The sequence below is a fragment of the Myxine glutinosa genome, chromosome 9, assembly GCF_964187855.1.
Source record: "Myxine glutinosa chromosome 9, kmMyxGlut1.1, whole genome shotgun sequence".
In the NCBI taxonomy this organism is placed as follows: Eukaryota; Metazoa; Chordata; class Myxini; order Myxiniformes; family Myxinidae; genus Myxine; species Myxine glutinosa.
Window position 1 is genome coordinate 104,628,192 of NC_136269.1, and position 18,072 is coordinate 104,646,263.

General features: G+C 46.6%; 1 protein-coding gene across 2 annotated transcripts in view; it reads right to left on the minus strand.

The window, feature by feature from the left end:
* The window catches only part of PCOLCE2 (procollagen C-endopeptidase enhancer 2), a 46,936-nt gene that overhangs the window by 10,602 nt on the left and 18,262 nt on the right, over nt 1-18,072 (minus strand). For both annotated transcript variants that reach the window (XM_068128669.2, XM_068128670.2), the window contains exons 3-7: nt 15,185-15,293; nt 13,704-13,771; nt 2,540-2,730; nt 2,282-2,412; nt 1,309-1,442 (exon numbers count right to left, since the gene is read on the minus strand). In XM_068128669.2, the coding sequence (XP_067984770.2) occupies nt 1,309-1,442; nt 2,282-2,412; nt 2,540-2,730; nt 13,704-13,771; nt 15,185-15,293 (633 nt within the window). The remainder of the gene's footprint in view (nt 1-1,308; nt 1,443-2,281; nt 2,413-2,539; nt 2,731-13,703; nt 13,772-15,184; nt 15,294-18,072) is intronic.

Below are 18,072 nucleotides of genomic sequence, written 5' to 3' on the forward strand. Positions count from 1 at the left end.
GTGTGTGTAGGCTTAGCTCAACCACTCGAGGTCTCGTCGGGTTCGTCGGCTCGTCCGGTGCGTTAGCGGGAACCGCCCGGTCGTTGGCGGGAAGTAGGCCTCGTTCGCGCGCTGCCAGGCCTCACCGGACGTCTCGCTCGCCCCTGCCTCGTCACGCTCCAGTGGCAAGCCGCACTCGTACACTCGTCGCTCGCACGGAGGACCCAACTCTTCGTCCTCGCTCAACCGTCTTCCACCAGAGTCCGGAACCAAGAGGAGAGAGTCGATGGCGGAGGAAGGCGTGAGTGGCAAGCGGGAGAGAAGGCAAGAGAGCAAGCCAGGGCAAGAGGGAAAATGTCCATCAGAGTGTTCTTTTATCACCGAGTCCTGACGTCATCAGTCCTTTTTCACCAACCCCCACAGGCCACCCGCACTTGGCCCAGTTCTCCACCAATGACCACGTCGCTTCTCCCTCATGCCATCGGTCGGTGGCCAATCAGTGCGCCGCTTCTCCTTGCTCTTACTTCACCAAGCAGCGAGCTGCTTCTTGCTTCATAGCGACCAGTCACAGCTCCCACTTTAATCTGGCCTTTGGTTGGTCGACTCCTGCCCAATAGCGATTTCTTCTGGGCATGGCTCCCGGCCTGCCTGTGCTATGTGTGTCTGCCAAGTCGGGGTTGTCGGCCCAAGTGTGTCATCTGGGTTCCGGTTAATTTTATTGTGGGGGGGGGGGGGGGGGATTTAATTAGTGTACTAATGTGCGATTCCTGCTCTACGTGTCTTGTGCGTTGCCATACGGGACGAAGGATAAATCACAAGGTCTCACACACAGGGGAATTAACATAATCCCTATGAAAATTAGCACAAGGCCATCCTCGTATGACCACAAATATACAAGCTTAATCTGACATCCGGGCTAAACAGGTCCCTGACTTATGTACATCGAATGGTTCTTTCTACCCGGAGCATCATCAGAGCATTTACCTATGCAGATCTACCTGAATCTATATATCACTATCCCAAAATTCATAACAATATTTACGTGTATATATATATATAATAATTATTTTATTTTGTCCAAATTATTTTATTATTTTATTTATATCTCAAAATTTGATATTCATATATCAAATTTTATATATATATATATATATATATATATTATAATTATATTTATAATAATTATAATATTTCTAAATATGATCAAATTAAAAAATTGAGATTAAACATTTTGGATAAAATTTGAAAGATTAAATTTGGCAACTTCAGAATACATAGCTGTATCTTAGACCAGGGGAATTGTAATTTGTCTGCTCAGGAATGTCTTACCGAGGGACTTCACTTCCACAAAGCTTGCTGATGCGTTGCGCACTATCACTCTTTCCATCGAATATGGACATGTAGTCGTAGCGACAATATAGATCTTCTTCCAAGTCAAACTTGTCAAAGCGTAGCTCGATAACCTGCGAGATGGAAAAGACCCAAATAATTACAACAGTAGGAGCCTTTGAGAAGAAATACGATACAGTACCCTCCTGTTTACTCAATAATTTTTTGAAAGGATGTGTAAATAATAATTTGTAAAATTCTGGTCAACAGTATAAGTTTGGTAGCGTCTCTGCTCTCAGTCTGTGTGGTCGGCTGTTCGAACCAGTCCCCAGCTAGAGTCATACCAGAGATTTAAAGAGGTTCTTGCTTGACGCACAACATTAAAAATGGGTAGAGCATGGACAAACAACCATAGGGTGGCAGCCTATGTACATTGACAAACAACAACATAAGGTGGCAGCCTATGTGCAGGCTGCATTGCCCTAATGGCCTCCTGAAAATTTAAGAAAATCCCAATAGTCAATAAGGCCACCCAAGACAGCAACAACGGAGGAGGAGGAAGAAAAAAAAGAAAAAAGAAAGAAACTGCAACCTGCAAGTCAAACAGTTGGATCAGGAAGGGTTAATGGTGCTATTACATGTTGTGGGTAAAGATTGGGGGATAACATGAGATGACGGTGCACCAACTGTGAGAACACTGGAGAGAGGAGTACGATATATCAGCCTCCGGAAGGTGGATTTCACCCCAGCTGAGAGTTGGGCCTGTGAGTGAGCCTTGAATGTCAGAGTAGGTAAGGTATAGCCGCGCCATCCCAAGAGGTCTCTGGATTATTTTGATGCTAATGTGTAGTGTATATGGCCTTTAATCCATTTAAGTCTATTGTACCAGATTAATATGACTGAGATAATAAAACGAGGAATTTGAATACAAAAGAGAATGCAGACAAATGAATACGTATTAACTTCACCTTACCTTATCTTTGGCACCAATGATGTGCCAAGAACAGGTCACACCAGGAGGATAGTTACTCTCAGGCCAGTTGAGGGATTTAAACGAGCCAAACTCCTTCTCGAGGCGCCCTCCGCAGAAACTCTCCGTCGCTACTACTCAGAAATCAGAATGAGACAGAGGCCATTGTGTAGGTTAGCATAAGAGAAGAGACATCATCAGTTTGAAGTCATTTGAAAATTTACTACAATTTTATTAACCAAGATGCACGTGGTCCTCAACTCTGCTTGTGCGGCTCCCCGGAGGAGAAGGATGCGAGGAAGCCTCGGTTATCTGTGGAGTCGTCAGTCACCATCTTGACGACGATCTCGTTAGACGTGGAAACCAAAGCCCCTGGACGGAAAGTTCCGCAGAACTTGCCGAGGCGCTGGGCATCCTGGGCACGTCCATTGAATACCGATACATAATCGTACCTAATGGGATAATGTCAACAATATAGTGGAGGAAATTATTTCCACAAATCATGATCCTGATCATCAACATGATGTACCATATTATTTTACAGCATTACGGTTGGAGAGGAAAGATTCTGATGTCGTGCGTAACGCCGGCCTACCTTTACGGTCTGACAGAGAGACAACAGAGGTGCAAGTATGTGAGAACAACTGGGTCAGGGGGATTGCGGGAGTGAAGAGAGTGGATGGATGCATGGACAGACTGATGCAAGCACGAACAGACAATAACAATGTAGGTTAGAGCAGGAATTTGTTATTTGTTCAGTGTGCCGGCGATGGCTCGCCTACTCTGCATAAAGGACACCGTGGGATATTTAACTTCATCAACTAATGCTTGCAGGCGAGACACCCAATTCAACCTCCATCCGAGGGAATTGGCACACACATTAATACCTCACCGTGCCTGTGAAGCAGCAACAAAATTTTCTGCATATGTATACTCTCATGTATTGTCTTTGCGCCAAGTTTTAACAAAATCGGTCCATGAATGTCTGAGAAATGGTTGGGGACACGTTTAAGTAACAAAATGGCCGCCAGTCGGCCATCTTGGATATGGTCTCGAAAAATAATGACATACATATGTAAGCCATCATTCTTTATCTGTGTGCCAAGTTTGAACAAGATCAGTAAATGGATGTCCGAGAAATGGTCAAGGACGTATTCAAGAGCGGTTTTTTTTTAACGACTAAAATGTCCGCCAGTCTACCAGTAGGCCATCTTTGATCAGATAGCGAAATAAAGTGAGCTGCATGTGTATGCCATCATGTACTCTGCTTGTGCCATGTTTGAATAAAATCGGACCAGGCATGGTCAATAAATGGTTGGGGACACGTTTAAGTAACAAAATGGCCACCAGTCGGCCATCTTGGATCTGATCTCGAAAAAGAATGACGTACATATGTAAGCTATCGTTCATTATCAGTGTGAAAGTTTAAGCAACATCGGTAAATGCATGTCCAAGAAATGGTCGAGGACGGGTTCAATATCGGGGTTTTTTAAAACTAAAATGGCCGCCAATCAGCCATCTTTGATCGCATTGCGAAACAACATGATGTGCATATGTATACCGTCATCTTTGTGCCAAGAATGAACTAAATCGGTCCATACCTCTCCGATATATAGTTGCGGACGGACAGACAGACGAACGGACTAGACCCAATCCATAAGCCCCGTTTCGGACTAAGTCCAACGGGGGCTTATAAATGTAAAGCTCAATTGGCTGTGCCTGGATTTCTTTGAGGGGAAATCCTATGCAGGTTCACCCTGATGACTCCATCTTTGCTTTTTGCTTATTTCGGGTTCCTACTGATGATTCCAATGCGGTATTTGTTGTTTCATCTTCTTCTTCTATCTATACAGTGCGTATCAAAAAAAAGGTAATCCGAATTCAAGGGGTTAATATGCAAAGGTTATTTAGTTTGACAATTTACATGTGCTTTACCAATTATGAGGAGATCCTCAGCTTTCCATTGATGCCTTTCATGCATCATTGCTGTCACACATGACCGAGTACATGTTCATTGAAAATGACAAGTTCAAATCGCATTTTTACAAGTTTGGCTAATCGGTGCAAGACAGATTGAAATGGAAGCATTACTTGTCGACTGCCAAGTTGATTATGTAAAATTGTTAAGCTGGTCTGGTAATCGTCGGTTGCGTCATTCTTTGTTTAAGATGGGTATTTAAGATGGGCCTACAGTGTATGGGGTTAGAGACAGTCTGAGTCATTGAAAAGATGGTTCAACTTACGACTGAACAGCGGACCTTCGTGGTTACAACCTTTCACCAAACTGGAAGTTTGCAGTGAACTCGTGATGCGTTCAGGGAACGTTTCCCAGAACGGGAGCCTCCAGCAGCCAAAACCATCTGGGCGAATGTTAGAAAATACCAAGAGCATGGCACTAGCCTCAACCGCAACAAGGAGAATTCTGGTATGTGGCGCACTGGGCGATCGGAAATGAACATTGCAGCAGTAAGGCAGCAGGTTTTGGAGCATCCAAGGGATACCAGTGCAAGACGAAATGGGACGGGATTGCCTTCGGCAACATTCAACCAAATCACAAGACTGGACCTCTACCAACATCCATATCGGATTCACATCCGGCATCAACTTACGCCAGGGGATTTTGCCAGGAGGCTGGTGCTTACCAGATGGTTGATAGCACATTGCGAAGCAGATGTCAATTTCCTGCGGTATCTCGTTATCGGCGACGAAGCTGCTTTCGCCATGGACGGCAAGGTCAATACCCATAATGTTCTTGAATATGCACCGACAAGACAACCCCCGGAATTTAGTTTTGACACCAACATGAATTGACAAAAGTGGACTGTTTGGTTGGGACTTTGTGGAAGTGGTCAGGTGATCGGACCATTTTTCTTTCAAAGGAATGTCAATGGTAACAGGTATCTGCAGATGATCAATGATGAAGTTTTACTGCAGCTGGAGGAGAACTTTGAGCGACAGGTTCGTGGTGTCTTCAGATATCTCTGGTGGGCCCAAGATGGCGCCCCAGCACATCGTCTTTTCGCTGTCCGAGATCGACTGAGGGAACTCTTTGGAGACCGAGTCATCGCCCTCAACCATGCAGTGGAATGGCCGCCAAGATCACCTGACCTCACACCATGTGATTATTTCCTTTGGGGACATTTAAAGAACAAGGTGTTCGTAACTCCTCCCCGTGATCTTGACGAATTGCAGGGCCGTATTCGACATGAAGTGGATGCTTTGCGCAATGACCCGACCCGGCTATGGTGAGACGAGCAGTTCAGGGCATGCTCCGCCGCTGTGAGCTTTGTGTTGAAAGGGGAGGTGGACATGTTGAAGGTGTGGGTGCATAAAGGCCAATCATTCCTGAGAAAAGTTCACATCTGACGTTCATTTTGCACCAATTATGCTGACTTGCATTGATGAGCCAAACTTGTAAAAATGCGATTTGAACTTGTCATTTTCAATGAACATGTACTCGGTCATGTGTGACAGCAATGATGCATGGAAGGTATCAATGGAAAGCTGAGGATCTCCTCTTAATTAGTAAACCACATGTAAATTGTCAAAATAAATAACCTTTGCATATTAACCTCTGGAATTCGGATTACCTTTTTTTTGATACGTACTGTATATTGTTGCGGATATGGGATTTGGCCTCCATCCACATCCGCTTGTAAATATTCCCCTATTTCCCCAATACTCCCCAGCTATCCCCAATCCCCCATTCCCTAGTCCCATTGTCTGTAAACAACACTCTGTAGCCCCGACCTTCCCCTTTTTCCCCCATTAAATGTCGTGCCCAGGTTCACCGCATCTCACGTAGACAACTATAGGACATCTTGCTAGTTATTCTTAGTCTATGTCAGTTAAGGACTCGTTTCCATTAATTCTGACTCTTCGTTGCACCAGAATGTGATTGTATGGCACCAGCAGTAAGTTTAGGACCTCCCAATACCTCCCCGCATCTCTTCCTCATGAAACAACAACACCAACAACAACAACAGCGGCGCGGGGAGTGCGCGTCCTCACTCCGGCTTGGTTAGCCGCCGTTGACCATGTGCTCCGACGGGGTTACCACGAAGGGGCTCACTGTCAGCTCCTCGTCAAGGGCGGAGTAACAAGTAACCCCCCGCACCCAATAAGAAGCGGCGGACCGATTCCATCTGGGGCGGAGCTAACGAGCCGAGGGCGTGTCACTCCCCGCTGGACAAGCGCAGGAAGACGGAGGTGACGTCAGATGCGCCCCAGCTACGAAGAAGAACGGACGCCACCTCCAGCGCGACGATACCTACCCGCATCTTTGGACCGGACCGGGTCGATTCTGCCCCTGAGCCAAGGTGCACCTTGAGCCATCGATTCTGCCCTTCCTTGCCATCAATCCCTGTGTGAGTCAGTCTTGTCCCGTTTGTCTGTGGTCTGTCGGGGCTAAGATAAGACCGTGTATAAGTGCCCACCTTTCTGTGCTGTACCTCTTGTGCCATGTAATCTAAACGTTCTGCAAACAAATATTATATCCTCCTCCGGAGGTCTTGAGAACTGTACCCCTGGTGTCGTGTCATTTAACCCAGCCGTTGTGTCCTTTCCTTCATTGATCTAGCATAGCGCGATTCGGCCAACGTTCGAGTATAATCGGGTAACTTGTGCGAACACGGCGGCCATTCCGCTCGGCCCAGCATAACATCTTAATAAGTCGTGTCCGTAACAATTGGTTGTCAGGAGTTGGATTCGGACCTGGGACTAAATTTGTTAGGCCCAAATTTTGGAACACCAATTGTACTATTAGAGTAACAATTGGTGTCGGGAAGCGGGATCGGTCCCGGAGCGCGTTTCACGCGCTCGAAATTATAACGGCGAAATTTAATTGTGTTTTACAAAAAAAAATAAAAACCCCAATTTTGAAAGTCGCGCTATGGCAGACCAAGACGGCTGGGTTCCGGTAGAGGAGAGTGAGGCAGGGTCGATCCAGGACCAAATTGAGGGACATGAGGAGAGCGAAGCAGTGAGGGTAGCAGGGTCGCAAAATGGCGTCGTCGCGCACGAGGTTGCGGGCGCGCAAAATGGCGCCTCGCACATGGCCACGGCGACCACGCCCGCGACCGTAGTAGCGCCGCTGGTAGATTTGAACCTTTTTTTAATACAAATGAAGGCCCTTATGGCCCAGAATAGTGAGCAAATGAGGGCTGATAGTAAGCGATTGGGTGAGCGATTGGAGGGCCAAATGGGGGTAATGAGGGATGAAGCGAGGGCTCAGAGTGAGCAATTGGGGGTAATGAGGGACGAAGCGAGGGGTACCGGTGAGGGGTTAGACAATAATTTTAAGGAATTCGACAATAAATTTGGGAAGTTAGACGACAAATTTGAGGGGTTAGACAACGGGATAAAAGAGGTGAAAAATGGGTTAATGGGGGTAGAAAACAGAATGGCCGCTCAAGAGAATCAAATGGAAGGGATGCAAAAGGGGTTAGAGGGGTTAGAAAACAGGATGGAAGGCAAATTGAGGGACATGAGGGACCAAGCGGAAAGGGAAGTTAAACAAATGGGGCAGCAGATAGAGGGGGTCAGAATGGGGGTAGAAACTAAACTGGATGCTCACAGGGAGGAAATGGAGCAGATGAGGGTGGCATCTGGGCAGGAGATGCAAGTGATGGGAGAAGAGATCAGAAGAGGTGTGAGTGAGGAGGTCGGAGGAGTGCGCGAGGAGGTGAGGCACTGTAAGGAGCGCATGGAGAAGGAGGTGAGGAAGGGGACTGTAAAATTGCAAGGTGGTATAGAGGTGTTGACGCTGGGAGTAGAACAACTGACAGTGGGACAAAAGGAGTTGGGGGACCAGGTAAAGAAGAACACAGCGGTAATAGAGGGTTTAAAATCGACACAGAAGGAGATGAAAAAGGACGTAGGGGTAATTAAAAAAGAGTGTCAGACGGTACATGAGGACCTGACGAGGAAAATGAACAAAGTGGTAGAGGTGATGGAGGTTAAAGAGCGGGAGGTGCGGGAGCACATAGAAAAAAATTAAGTGGAGTTAGAGGAAGAACTTAAAGGGGCGCACGAGGAGATGAAGGAGGTGAAACAGAAATTAGAAGAAGTGGAAGAAGGGGTGAGCGAAATTAAGAAGCGACGGAGAGAGGATAAGAAAGAGATAAAAGAGGAGGTAAAATAATTGGTCCAAAGTCTGTGTTCGGATCGTGATGATGTGCTCATTAACCGGATGAGGGATTCGCAGGTGATGGAGGAGAAGCGAAGAGAAAGAGGACCCGGTGTAAGTGGTGACCAATATGGTCGTGCGTATGATGCGCCAGGTGATTTAATAAGCTTGGGGGTCGAGATAGACCCGGATGTTCGTGAGAGGCCAAGAGTGAGGTGTATGGCTGGTCCAGAGGGTATGGAACGAGGGTGCGAGCGAGAGGGTCCGGTGATGGGAGAGGTGCGAGGTGTGAGTGAGCAAGGTTGTGGTGGTATGGAATGGGTAGCGGGTTGCGGAAGTGTGACCCATGCATCGACACCAACAGGGGTAGTTTTTAGAGCGACAGGGGAGGCACGAGAGCCCCTTGGGGGTAATGTACTGTGGGGGCCCGGCCGGTTCGGCCCCGCGCTGACCCCGCAAGGGGCGACGCACGGGGTCCGGCAGGCAGGCAACGGCTCACATACGAGGTGGTCCCACAAAGTCCCACTCGTGCCGTATGACGGTGGGTAAGGGTGGCATCCCTGCCACCCTTCCCATGAGTGGGGCAAATGCGCTATAGTTTATGGGGGTGTACGGCAGTGAAAACTAGCCCGGGTGGGTTAGGTTATATTGTAGGGATCTAGAAGAGATTGACATTAGGTAACGTTAAGTTTAGTTAGTGACTGATACCTGTAGTGGGGACGCAGGTAGTTTAGTGTGGATGATAATGACGTGGGAGCGCAATAGTTTAAAGGGGCGTCTGGGAAGCGCAAGTTTCAGAGGGGAGTAGTTAGATGAGATGATGCCGTGTGGTTGAGAATTGAACAGGTGTGATTGCACAGGTGTGCAACTGGACAGGTGTGTGGAGCAGTGTGTGAGTAGTGAGTGTTGTGGATCAGCGCGAATGCGCTTGGGGAGAGAAGGGTGCAGGCGGCACCAAGAGTGAGAGCACAGGTGTGCAAGTACAGGTGTGTGGAGAGAGTTGGAGTAAGTGGTACGGAGTGGTGTGCATGGTGCGAAGGTGTGAATGGGGGAAGAGTGGACCCCCATCACGGATACCCGGGGCGGGTAGTGTAAGTGTTAGGTAGAGGGTATAGGTAAATTGTGGTTGGATATTGGCATTTGTGGTGCGGTTGCAGAATGGTATTGCGGATGGGTGCATTAGTGTTGTGGAAATGGCTGGGCGTGTAGCCTGTTAGTGTGTGTAGTTGGTTGGGCACTCCACCACTGTGAGGATGTCGGCCAGGTGAGGCCGCAGGTGGGCTCTGGGAGCCGTTAGTGTCAGTGGGGCCCGAGGATCCGGAGGACGGACCGGGGTAGCCCAGTGCCAGAGAGGGCACCGAGTGGGGAGAGCGCCAGAGGGCCTTCCCCAGGTAGTTAGGTTAGGGTAAGGAGCAGGTAAGCTCGGAGGCAACTGCAGTGGTGGAGGTGTGCAGGTGGGTAGACCTGCTGGGAGAGTTACACGTCGCAGCCCAGAAATTGTGCGAGGCACCGGGAGATGAATCGGGGGAGTGAGACCCCAAATTGAAAAGCACCACAGTTTGGTCAATGGGAATTGGTTTTTAGAACCCATAGTGTAAGAGGGCCAATGGTTTGGCAGGAGAAAGACCCCGGGTAATGTAAAGTTGTTAAAGTCATTTAGGAAATAGTTAGGATTGATGAACCTGTCGCACCATACGCAGCCACTTGCCTGAGGTAATGATGATGACTCCACACCTGTGTTTTCTTTTGTTCTGTGTGCAGGAAATGAGAATTGCTGGTTGGATTTGTGAGACGCATCACGACGTGGATGAGACATTGGGGTGATTCCATCTCTCCCTCCTTAGGAGGGACTGATGATGAATTGGTGATGGCAAATTATGATGTTGAGTTGGAGATGGCAAATTTTGATGAGAGTTGAAAATGGCAAATTTGATTGGTTAGGAGGGAGAGAAGACGAATTTGGTCTATGGGAGGAACGGGGAAGACAGTAGGGACGTTTGTTGATTTGTAAAGTAGATGTTTATGGGTAGTGTTGTGTTTTGTGGATACAGTAAGGGGTAAGGGAGGGGCAATGTAGGTTACCTGGTGGGGGGAGGGGCGTACGGTAGGAACGTACCTGTCTCACCTGGTTCCCATGTGCCCCCAGTGTGCATTACCTTATATTGCGTGCACTTTTGCGCCCTTACCACCTTACTCACTTGTCTTCTTCTTTTGTCTCCCACCTCCGAGGATCTGGCTTTGGGGCAGAGAGAGAGGAGAGAGAGGTGCTGGCTCCGCAGTTGTGGGCCTGCCCTTTCGCTGCTTGCTGCCTGGATCGATACACCATATGGACCGCAATTTTGGTGGCCACCCACAATGGACCGCAGTTCTTTTGCGGGCAAGCACCACCCGTTGATGGACCTCTGGGTCAACGTGGCACCTATGCCATCCAGGTGAACCACTTATAGTTGGCCCACTGACACCACAATACAGAAATGGACGCAGTTGGCGCCTTTCTTTATTTTTAAAGAAGCAAGAAGGCCAAGTGCACCACATGAAGGCAAGACCAGCGGCAGAACATCGGCCGGCTGCGACACCACCGGTGATTTATGAACATTTTATTGGTGCACCGGATGGTGCTGACTGCGTTATGGGGTGGTGCTTTTGGTGCTTGGATGGGGTGCTCTGCACATTATTAAAGGCCGTAAGGCCACAGAGCACTCGTGGGTTGGTGTATCGATGCTGGCATGCGTGCTCTCTCTCTATGCATAACATCTGTATGTGTTCCTCCAAAAACAGGTCCTGGATCGTAGTGTAAATATCAGTGTAGTCTTGTGTAAATAATGCTCCCTACCGGCTGTATGTTTAGTTTGAGGATTCTTTCCGCGATTCGGTTATCCTGTGGGTGTGTTTCTGTGAGGAGAAGGGTGCAACGTCGCAGGGGGACATATTTACTCATTTGTGAACATCTGTAAAACTGTCGCACTCAGGGTTGAGTTAATAGTAGAGGGAACTACATCTGAGTGCCACACTAACGTAGGTAAAGATTTATCGGGTCGGGGCGCCCCGAGGTAGAGAAGGGTGCAATGTTGCGGATATGGGATTTGGCCTCCATCCACATCCGCTTGTAAATATTCCCCTATTTCCCCAATACTCCCCAGCTATCCCCAATCCCCCATTCCCTAGTCCCATTGTCTGTAAACAACACTCTGTAGCCCCGACCTTCCCCTTTTTCCCCCATTAAATGTCGTGCCCAGGTTCACCGCATCTCACGTAGACAACTATAGGACATCTTGCTAGTTATTCTTAGTCTATGTCAGTTAAGGACTCGTTTCCATTAATTCTGACTCTTCGTTGCACCAGAATGTGATTGTATGGCACCAGTAGTAAGTTTAGGACCTCCCAATACCTCCCCGCATCTCTTCCTCATGAAACAACAACACCAACAACAACAACAGCGGCGCGGGGAGTGCGCGTCCTCACTCCGGCTTGGTTAGCCGCCGTTGACCATGTGCTCCGACGGGGTTACCACGAAGGGGCTCACTGTCAGCTCCTCGTCAAGGGCGGAGCCCGGTAACCCCCCGCACCCAATAAGAAGCGGCGGACCGATTCCATCTGGGGCGGAGCTAACGAGCCGAGGGCGTGTCACTCCCCGCTGGACAAGCGCAGGAAGACGGAGGTGACGTCAGATGCGCCCCAGCTACGAAGAAGAACAGACGCCACCTCCAGCGCGACGATACCTACCCGCATCTTTGGACCGGACCGGGTCGATTCTGCCCCTGAGCCAAGGTGCACCTTGAGCCATCGATTCTGCCCTTCCTTGCCATCAATCCCTGTGTGAGTCAGTCTTGTCCCGTTTGTCTGTGGTCTGTCGGGGCTAAGATAAGACCGTGTATAAGTGCCCACCTTTCTGTGCTGTACCTCTTGTTCCGTGTAATCTAAACGTTCTGCAAACAAATATTATATCCTCCTCCGGAGGTCTTGAGAACTGTACCCCTGGTGTCGTGTCATTTAACCCAGCCGTTGTGTCCTTTCCTTCATTGATCTAGCGTAGCGCGATTCGGCCAACGTTCGAGTATAATCGGGTAACTTGTGCGAACACGGCGGCCATTCCGCTCGGCCCAGCATAACATCTTAATAAGTCGTGTCCGTAACAATATATATAAATGAAAGTTTTTGTTTGTTTGTTTGTCTGCGCAAGCTAATCTCTTGAACGGTGAAAGATAGGAAGAAACCTCCAATACAAAAAATGTCGGGACGGGCCCCGGGAAGGTTTTAGGCTAGGTGGCGAGGCCGGTTGAGGCCCACCCACCTGGGCCGGGCTGGGCCCATTTCGCAATTAAAAGGTGAGCTGAATTATAGTAGTCAATCTTCTACGGCCACGAGTAAAAGCTGAATTATAGTAGTAAATGCATTCAAAAAGAACCAAAAATGTCGGGTCGAGCCCCGGGAAAGTTATAGGCTAGGTGGCGAAGCCGGTCGAGGCCCACCTCAGCCGGGCTAGGCCCATTTCACAATTAAAAGCTGAGCTGAATTATAGTAGTCAATCGTCTACGGCCGCGAGTAAAAGCTGAATTATAGTAGTAAATTCATTCAAAAAGAACTAAAAATGTTGGGACGGGCCCCAGGAAGGTTATAGGCTAGGTGGCGAGGCCGGTCGAGGCCGGCCGAGGCCGGGCTGGACCCATTTCGCAATTAAAAGCTGAGCTGAATTATAGTAGTCAATCTTCTACGGCCGCGAGTATAAGCTGAATTATAGTAGTAAATTCATTCAAAAAAACCCAGGCAACGCTGGGTGCTTTCGGCTAGTTTGATTATAATTTAAATTTGGCTATTAGCAACATTATGTAGTACAGTATTTAGATCCCAAATTTTTGGAGCCCAAGCTTGGCTCAGAAGTATCACCATGTATAGCTATTGCGTTCTTTGTTGAAAAATAAATAAACAATTGGCTCACTCATGCTTTTCAGGAAATAATTTATCTTCCTGTCCTACTTAGCCTTCGCTACACATGGTGGAGTCAACTCTTAAAAGCCTCGAGGAAACTCAGGATGGACACTTCAATGCAATCTTGACCAAAATACCACACTGCAAATCATATTAAACTAAAGCAAAACATTTTTATAATTGAAATTTATCCTGAATGTCAAAACTGTTTTTTTTTTCAGTTAAAACCACAACTACCTTTGAGTGGAATAAAATAGTCTCCGATGACAAAAAGGCTATTAGCTTCATTCATATCAGTGAGCTGATTACCACCAAAATTATAGTTGGAGTTATTTGATGGAAAGGAAATGGAAAGTGTACAGAAATACTTACATGCACCGAGCATTCATTTCCAGAGCGAAGAAGCGGAAAGAAAGGAAGATGACTCGCCCTTCGGGTACCTAATGATCAGGAAGTTGAGAAAGGGAAAGAGGGAAGGTGGGTTGTTTAAAATGGGAATTTGAAGGTGTTAGTATATTTTTTATCAGCTGCAACGTTTTAAAATGGTATATCTGTCCTATTTATGTCAATCTATCTCAAGATGAACCAAGCTTCTTCTTTTTAACTTTGATCTGAGCTCATGGAGGAGCTTTAGATAAATCACAAGCAAGAAATTGGCCATTGCATTACTTATAAGGACATTAGTAGACAATGGACAAATTCAGATGTCCAGCTACTATTACTAACTCTTTAACAGGCCCAATGATATTGTTGTGGGAAATGCCAAAAGAGGTAATGTGAGTAAGATAGACTATTTATTTCATTCATAAACATCGAGCATAAGTGTGTGAGTAGTGGAAAGCGATCGCCAAAAAGGGCGGCAGAGGAGTAAAACACCGACAGCGAACTTTGAGGACGATGGATCGTAGAAGTATGCGTGTGTGTTGGGCTGGATCCACGAGCCGAGATGAGACCCTGCCTGCCATCTCCCTGCTGATGAGACCACCACCACCAACCCATTGCCACCCCGAGCAAACATCACGTGTGGAAAAGGTTTCTTTCTGTCTCGTCACCTTCATTACTGCCTTGGTGCATGTCAATGACTGAGCTCAAAGTTATATTGCGTAAGCTGTCGAAGTCTCGTGGGTGCTTGGGAAATTATTTGGCTACAAACTCAGGAAAAAAAAGGCTACAAACTCAGGTGAGATAGCTCAAAGGCCAGTGCGCATAACCATACGATATCCTGTCGGCCATGGACAAATACATCTGGTATTTGGGATTTTAACATACTAGGGCATGCCCGTACTATATATATATCTAAAATTATATCCCCCCCCCCCTCTATTTACATGAAATGGTTTGGTCCATTCGCAAAGCCAAAGCGAACGGCTTGCGAGTACGGTGACAATCCCCCCCCCCCCTCTATTTACATGAAATGGTTTGGTCCATTCGCAAAGCCAAAGCGAACGGCTTGCGAGTACGGTGACAATCCCCCCCCTCTATTTACATGAAATGGTTTGGTCCAAAGCGAACGGCTTGCGGAGTTTGGTAAAGAAATCGCCATAGCTCGGTAACTACTTCTCCGATTAATATGAAACCTTGAAATCGCACATCCTCGGGTCCCCAGCAATATACCTGGCAAGTTTCAAGTATATCGGACCCGTGGTTGTCGAGAAACAGCGGTCACAGACAAACGACACACACACATACACACACACATACACACAGAGATTACTGGAATTATAGATAGATGATATCAGTTCATGTACAAGGAGCCATAAAAGGCGAAACTGAACATGAGCTAAAATGATTTACTTCCACAAATAAAAAGAACAGTCTGATAACACTTGGAATCCGAGTCTTGTGGCGCTTACCTTGATATTCCAGACACAATTGAGGTTAGGCCGATAGTTCTGAGGGAACCCAGGGCTTGCAAACTCCCCCGTATCTCCCTCCAAGTCTCCACCACACGTGGTCCGTGGACTGAAGGACAGAAGCAGGACCTACCATCAAATGTCTGATCCTCCTGATTCACCGGTAAGTGAATGTCTAAGTGAACAGGCCTAATTATATTGTTGTGGGAAATGCCAAAATAGGTAATGTGAGTAAGATAGACTAGTTATTTCATTCATAAACATCGAGCATAAGTGTGTGAGTGGTGGAGTGGTGGAAAGCGATCGCCAAAAAGGGCAGCAGAGGAGTAAACATTCAGGTAACAGAATGAAAGGTAACATTCAGGCCTTCTAGAGTCCAACATGTGTTGAAAAAAAACAGGTATCCTGCCAGCCCTTAGCTACCTGAACATCACAGCAGCTCTCATAAATTCAACAATATATTTGAGTATAGATACTTTTTCAATCCATCATTTGCCTCTCAAGAGCAGCATTTATTATTTATATCACAACAAAAGGTATTGATAAACTATCATGATTCAGCTCCAACTTTAGATACTGCAGAGAGGCAGGAAATACTGTTTGAACCATTTTAGTTGTTTGCTGTGACCTATTCTCTGAAAAAGGTAACATTCTTTAGATGTTAGCTACAAAACCTTACAGCTGTATTTGTAGGTTATAACAATTGAAATATATCAAAGGAACCATATCTCAAAAGCTGATCAGATTAACTACATTTGAACTTTGGAAGATTTTGTGCCACATATAGGGAATGTATTCCACTAATAGGGAACAGCACTCTGATGTCTGACTACGGACATTCCACATCAAATCCAAGTCGTAAAAGCTCTGGAATTTAAACAGGAAATGGTTCTACATCCAACTGCCCAAATACACAACTTCTGCCAGTTTATCAATCCCTGTTTCCACTGTTTAAAGTTGAAAAAGTAAAATAAGTGAGGATGGTAGGAGAGAAAAAATGGAGGGTTTGGAAGAGAGAAGACTAATGGGAGAGGGGAGGATTTGGGGGTGAGTAGAGGAGTAAAAAGGATATGTTTGGAGGACAAATAGGGTGGGGGTTGGTGGGTTGAAGGTAAAACTTTCTGCCATGTACGATGTACAGCATGCGGAAAAACATGCCTCCATGTCTGCCTAACAGATACATCGTGGTTACAGCTCTTACACCAATGAATCCAGAAATCTTGACTGTGAATTCCAGAAAATTATAACCACGACTGTGAATTGTCGATACAATAGTTATATTATTTGCTTTAATCAGATTATTTAGGGTATTATGAAGCAATCCAGGTATGACATCATTACAGATCACCAAAGCTGTGCATTTGAAGAAAACGTACTTTAAATTCTTTTTTCACAATATTAAAAATGCATTACATACGTTTATATCGAAAGTAACACGGTACAATAAACTACCTACTACATGTATAATTCTCTCTTCAGGTGGAGTATTCATTAAAATCAGGTGCATTGTTATTGGGTTTTTTTTTTTACAGAAACTGTACAATTGGAATAAACAGACAAACCTTTAAAATCTTCCTTGTCTCTCTAAAAACAATGGTAGTCGAAAAACAACGAGGCTTTTCAAATAGTGTTTAAAATCTAGGAGAGCAAATTTCGTAAGGAGGAGGTTTCTCAAAGAAACTACCTTTGATCAGAGTAGTGATGGCAATGTACAAAAGAGCACGCACAGCTGTAAGGACGAAGGACGGGAACAGTGGTGAGTTTGAGGTGAAGGTGGGAATGCATCAGGGGTCGGTACTAAGTCCACTACTATTTGTAGCTGTGATGGAGGTGCTGGCTCGGAACGTAAAGGAGGGTTTACCGTGGGAGTTGTTGTATGCAGATGATCTGGTGTTGATTGGGGAGAGTATGAATGGACTTAAGGAGAAGATGAACAAGTGGAAGGAAAGTTATGAAGACAAAAGGTCTGAAGGTGAATATCGGAAAAACGAAGGTGATCGCAAGTGGTAAAGCATGTGGTGAGGTGGAAAGAACTGGGAAGTGGCCATGTGATGTGTGCAGGAAGGGTGTCGGAGTGAACTCCATTCAATGTACAATGTGCGCTGAGTGGGTTCATCAAAAATGTAGTGGTTTGAGAGGGTCATTAACCAGTGTGGCAGCTACATTCAAGTGTAAGGTGTGCACAGAAGGAGCTGCAGATGGAGGAAATGTTAAGTTGCATCTTGGAGACGGCGTGAAGCTGGAAGGTGTGAAAACATTTTGTTACCTAGGAGACATGCTGAATGGAGAAGGTGGTTCAGACTCGGCAACGGTTGCTCGAGTGAGATGTGCATGGAAGAAGTTTCGGGAACTGAGTGGCATGCTGACGAGGAGGGGAGTGTCGTTGAAGCTGAAGGGAAATGTGTATGCTGCATGTGTGAGAAGTGTTATGATTTATGGGAGCGAGACATGGGTAATGAACGTAGAGCAACAACGAAAGCTGGAAAGGGAGGAAATGCGAATGGTTCGGTGAATGTGCGGAGTATCGTTGAGAGAGAGGAAGACAAATGATGAATTGCGAAAGATGATGGGAATAGAGCCTGTGATGGATGCTGTGAAGAGAAACGGGTTGAGATGGTTTGGTCATGTGTTGAGGAAGGATGAAAGTGACTGGTTGAGAAGAGTGATGGAAATGAATGTAGAAGGAAGTAGAGGATGGGATAGACCGAGAAACACTTGGCTAAAGATGGTCGAAGAAGAAATGCGGGCAAGGGGGCTAACAAGGGGAGTTGCAGAAAATAGGGCGAAATGGAGAAGATTGTCATGGGGACCGCAAGGCTAACCCCCGCTCTTGCAGGGAAAATGGCCTTAAAATGCCTGTTGTTGTTGTTGTTGTTGTTGAGGTTTCT